The following is a 5,657-nucleotide window of genomic DNA, read 5'->3' on the forward strand; positions in this document are numbered from 1 at the left end:
AGAGTGTGACAAGTACGATACTAGTAGACAATCTTTTTCTCTCTTGATCTTTTCTAGCTAGGTCATCTTCACATTGTCCCATGTATCATTTTTGTTAGATAAACCCTCACCCGAACGCTTTATTTTGAGTCATGACATCATTTCATTCTAGTCACATACCGCCACACTTTTTTCTTTCTTTCAAAAGGATGGTATTTAATTTGATTCTCCTTTTTCCAAAATATACCCTTAATTATTGTTATCTTACTTTTTTTTTCCCATATATTATTCATTTTCTTCGCACAAAGTTTCAAATCATCATTATTTAATCTCTTTAATTTTATTTACTCCCCATTTGAGAAAGATAAAAGTAAACAACTAAAAAGATTATGAGTAATTTATACATATGCTTTTCTCTCTTCTAATGCCTTCACTTGATTACAATCATATTACAACATGCACATTTTGTACATAGAATACACAATAACCCTTCATCAAATGATCAATATTTACATAAAGAAGAGAGATAAGAGAAAGGAGAGTTATTGAGGTAAATAATTAAGAACCATAGACAAAGGTACTAAGCAAAGCCCTCTTTTCTTCAGTTCTGTGTAGTCATTGCCAATTCCAATAAGATTATCCATTTCTCTTCTCTCCTCCACCTGCACCAAAAAAAAAAAAAAACAAAACACTTGCATTATTTAATATTTTTCCAAAACTTATTTCCACTCTCTTCTGCTTGAGTAAATTAAATGAAAATTAAAAACAAAAACCACTATATATATTTACCTCAGGAGCTATTAAATTGTCTCTGTGCTTCTGGTTCTTGCTAAAGTAGGTTGAACCAGATATCTGTATATATTTAGACCAAAGAAAACTCATATATCAGCCCAAACCCGACATCGTTAAAATACTATTGAACTCAAAAACTTAAGCGAAAGTCGAGAGTTTGGATGAATTTAAAATTGATTTGAGAAAAAGAAATAATATCATAGGATCAATAAAACAGAAAATCTTATCCTATTTACGGTATATGGGAGAGATTTTAAAACGGTCGTTAAAGTCACTTTTATTATTGTTTTTTAATATAGTAATTAAAAATCAATGTAATGATTGATTTTTATAGGTTGAAAAGAAGAATTGTAACACAACATTTGTTACAATCATATCTGTTGATTAACAAATGAGGAATCTGAGTTTAATAAATTTAATCTTCTCTATTCCTATGGTAATTAACAACAAAAATAGAATAAAGAAATTAAAGAGAGAGAGAGAGAGAGAGACCTTGGGACTATTAACAGGAGAGCTAGCAGTATCCTCCAAAGCTTCATCTTTAACAAACAACTCTTTGATCATCTTCCTCTTCTTAAAAAAGTTGATATGATCATCATCCTTGTAACCGAACCCGGGTTGTTCGGAAACTTGGTCGTTGTGGTCATGAGGTAGTTTACGATGGGCGACGGAGGAGGCAGCGTCCGTGACATCAAGAGAAAAGTGGGAGGAAGCTGAGAAGGAAGTGAGTGATTGATTATGAGAGTTAGGGTTGTCTGTGTTGAGGAAATCTTCAAAGTAAATGGTCCACCCACTGTCCTCCGGCGATTCTTCACCGTGATAGTTAAGGGAATTATTATTGGTGGAGTTCTCATTGGCCATATGAAGAATGAATGAAGGATGAGAGAGAGAGAGGGTTGAATTAATAAGGAGGAAGAAAAGGGGAAGTATAAATAATAATAATAATAATAATAATAGCGTAAAAGTTGAAAATTAATTGTGTGTGGGAGCAGTGGCCCGCTTTGTTTTGTTTTGGGAGTAGGAAATGAGCAGTTTGGACGTGGGGTTTATTCTTCTTATTCACACACAAACTTGTGTTGATCAAATTTAGTTTATTTAAGGATCCTACATTTTCTGTTTAAATAATAATACTTTACTTTCATCTCCCTTTTCTACTTTTAACTTTACTTTAATATTATTACTCTCTCTTTCATTCTTCTGAAAACAAATTGACTATTTTCATCCCTTCAACCTCATCTTCATTCCATGAGCTAAAACTATCACTTAAAAAATAAATGTAAATACGCTTGACTCATTAGAATTCAACGTGCTTGATTTAAAAAGTTCTCGTAAAAAATGGTCTCAATATATATTGTGTATTGTGCGTGTATAATTACCCTTTTGTAATATTTATATAATGTATTTGTTTATGTTTTTATCCTTATTTAATATAATTTTGTATTTTGAAGGGTAAAGTTTAAATTGATATAATGGAAATGTGTGAATGTTGTTTTTAGAATTTGGTTTTTTTTTTCAATATAATAGAATCCAAATGTGTACCAAAGTTAATGAATCCGAAAATCATTGAAAAGAAAAATCTCCATTGTCAACAAAACTTAGGGGCAGTTCAGCAGGAAATGATTGCCAATAATTAAATACGTTATTTATAGGGGAATCCTTATGAATAATATTTTTTTTTTTCATTTAAAATTTAAAATAAATTTAAGCTTGCTAGGTCATATTCTTTATTAAGTAATCTACTCCTTGAAAATATTATAAATTTTGAGTCTAATGTCAACCACACATTCTTTTTATTATAAAAATATTAGTTTTTTAAACTTGTTTCTTTCCGATTCTTTTTAACCTCTCTCTTTAAAATGTTAAGTATACATGAAATCAATAATAATAATAATAATAATAATAATAATAATAATAATAAATAAATAAAGTTTATTATTATTATTACATCATCATCATCACCATCACCATCACTATCACCACCACCACCACCATGAAAATTATTGTAAATGACAAAATTACTGAAACAAAATATAGTAAAACTTTATATTCTATAAGTGATACACACTATTGATAGACTCCTATTAGATTAGTACTAATAAATACTAGTAGCAGTCTACTAGTGGCTATCAATGCATATCATGAATAGAATATAAAGTTTTGCAATATTTTGATTCATTTTGATCCATTTGAAAATAGAGGCATTTTTAAAAATAGCAAAATAAATTAAAATATTTACAAGCTATAGTAAAATCTTGGATTCTATCAATGATTGTCTTCTATCACTATAGTATATATCAATGACTATCAATGATAGAATTTGCTATAAATTATAAATATTTTGTAAAATTTGCTATTTTTGAAAATTTTCTTCGAAAATAACCTTAATAACAATAAGGGACATTTTCAAATATAATAAAATCTATCAAATTCTCTATTAATGCATTGATTGACTAGTTTTATTAAAGGAAAAATTTTTGAGCACCATGTTGGACAACATGTAACAACAAACATTGGGACCGCTACATCAACAAAATATTCTTACCATATATGAAAGATTGATTTGCATATTTGTGGAACATTTGTTCTTCAGCATATCTTCAACTTTTGTTTCCTACAAATAATATTTATTCTCTCTTAAGTTAATATTCTATAGACTAGCCATATATATGTGTGAGTGTCTTACTCTTTCATTTTTGGTTAGGGGTTAGTTAGCTCATTAGAAAAATGTGTGTATTTAACATTTTGAGTTTATGATTTGTCTATAAGTCTCAACCTTCATGTATTGATAGTGAAAATATATGTGCTTCTTGTCATTAAGACTTTTGATTTGGTAGTCTTTGTAGAACTTGGGGAGGAGTCCAATATTGATATTATATTTATGGAGAGCCTAACTATAGTGAATGTAAGGGGATCTCACTCTTAGGAGGAATCTAAGCATATTGTATTGAGGGAATATCATACAAGTTTAAAGAAACATGTTGTGGAAGTGAGAGGAATTCAAACTTAGGAGTCGGAGCCTAAGTAGACCGTATAAGAATTTTAAGATTTTTCGATGGAACGATACATTGGAAAATTAAATTACACATGATTTGTCGTCACTAAAGGAGTTGGGAGACACCCATGGGGACAACCAATAGTAGACGTATATTATTCATGTTTCTATGATTTTTTAATTTCTAAAACTTGATGTGATTGAAACCATAAGATTAAAATCTAATAGAAAATCCCAAAAGCATTTTGTGCTTAAGTCTAAAATTTATTAATACAAATTAAAAGAAGATTAATTACAAGGCATCATTGTTTCAATACATGACTTGATAGAAAGGAAGGTTAAAATAACTTTCTTCCAAAAATACATCTAGGTTTAAATTAATAAGCATCTAACTTCAACCAAAAACAAAAAAAAAATCTTTTTTCCTTCTTGTTCGCCTCAACTCCTACAATAATAAGTAATTAATTCAAGGAGGCCCAATTAGTTTCCATATTTAGTAATAAGCAATGCATATAATAACTAAACACTCTTAAATAGTTTAGAAAAATTTATCATAAGTACCCCAAACATCAATTTTAATGCATATCTCAACCCTTTACAAACACAGAAAAAAAAAATGAATGTCTTTCAAAACAACATTCATACAAACACATCAATATACAAACAATTAACAACCATACAAATTCTTTCAAAACAACATTCATACAAACACATGAAACAAATTCTTTCAAAACAACCCTCATCCCTCCCCCCACCCCCCAAATCACAACAAACATTTCAAGCGTTAAACAAACATTCCAATCCCTCAAACACGAAAATGCAAAACAACCTATCAATTCAAACAATGGTACAAATACTCCTTACCCCAAACATTATCTTCTCGAAAATCCCTCACAACTTGTCTACAATCAAACATACATAAAAAAAAATATTTCATACGAGCTACCATAATGGCATGATAATTAACCATAACATCGTGCATCTACACGTATGAGTCTACTATTAGAGATTTAGTTTATACCTATTTTATGGTCCTCGTGATACTGCATCATTTGTTCAATCATCTTTTTCATGTCCTCCATTTGTCTTGTGTGAGATTCTTCCATCTCTTATTTTATCTATTGTTTTGCCTCTTCATCGCTTTCAACTTTAACTGGGATTAGCAAAATTCTGCTTACAATGCTTGCATTTGTCATGTCTCGCCTACTTCGCTCTCTGCGAGGAAATGGAGACACGAATGCTTAGACATTCTACATAATATTCTCAGCGAGCATCGTGTGGAACGCCTAGTAAGTAGAATTAAAAAGAAAATCGTAAAGAAATTTAACATAGGATTTGGAATTTGATGGATTTCAAGATCCACATTGACATTTCATTGATAAGTACTTTTAGCACTGCTTACAACAATCAATACAGACTATTAAATGAAACAATACTTGGACTTTCCTTGCCTAGCTATTATATACTGTGTGAATAGACAATGGCCACTACCAAAGTGATGCGATCGAGGAGGAACAATAGACGATCAAAGCTGTAAGTTCAATCTTGGATGTCATTTGTCACCTAAGGGGGGTAAAACAAAACATTTGAAAGGTTAGGCTAAAACGTTTAGTGAGTGGGGTCTTTTATTAATGCCTTTAATAAATCAAATTTTCCTTAACACAACATATACATTTTGCCAAAACATACTATATAAATAACATGTGAGTCAATCATTACATTTTTTAGTTTAAAACACTCATTCCAGGGCGTTAAGTATTTCTCATACATGATTTTTCCATATGATTTGTACTCATTTCCTCAGCTCAAACGTTTATTACATTCTTTTGTCAAGTTGAAGCTATGTGGAGTAATCTCAACGCATTTATTAAGTTACATCAATTCCACTATGCAT

The 5,657-nt window shown here is 30.1% G+C and overlaps 1 protein-coding gene across 1 annotated transcript; it reads right to left on the minus strand.

The window, feature by feature from the left end:
- Positions 1–300: 300 nt before the first annotated feature.
- Positions 301–1,722, minus strand: LOC105435101 (vascular-related unknown protein 4). The gene is made up of 3 exons (XM_031883217.1): positions 1,264–1,722; positions 769–831; positions 301–641 (listed from the first exon to the last, which is right to left on the minus strand). The coding sequence occupies exons 1-3, from the start codon at positions 1,630–1,632 to the stop codon at positions 522–524; spliced, it is 552 nt and encodes a 183-aa protein (XP_031739077.1). The 5' UTR covers positions 1,633–1,722; the 3' UTR covers positions 301–521.
- Between the last annotated feature and the right edge of the window lie 3,935 nt (positions 1,723–5,657).

The sequence above is a fragment of the Cucumis sativus genome, chromosome 3 (assembly GCF_000004075.3).
Source record: "Cucumis sativus cultivar 9930 chromosome 3, Cucumber_9930_V3, whole genome shotgun sequence".
Classification (NCBI taxonomy): Eukaryota; Viridiplantae; Streptophyta; class Magnoliopsida; order Cucurbitales; family Cucurbitaceae; genus Cucumis; species Cucumis sativus.

Bases quoted from the DNA above. Each gene is read 5' to 3' on its own strand.
- LOC105435101 (XM_031883217.1), bottom strand. From the start codon at position 1,632: ATGGCCAATGAGAACTCCACCAATAATAATTCCCTTAACTATCACGGT. The intron at 832-1,263 runs GTCTCTCTCTCT...AAATATATACAG, and splicing joins CTCCTGTTAATAGTCCCAAG to ATATCTGGTTCAACCTACTT. The intron at 642-768 runs GTAAATATATAT...TTTTTGGTGCAG, and splicing joins ACAATTTAATAGCTCCTGAG to GTGGAGGAGAGAAGAGAAAT.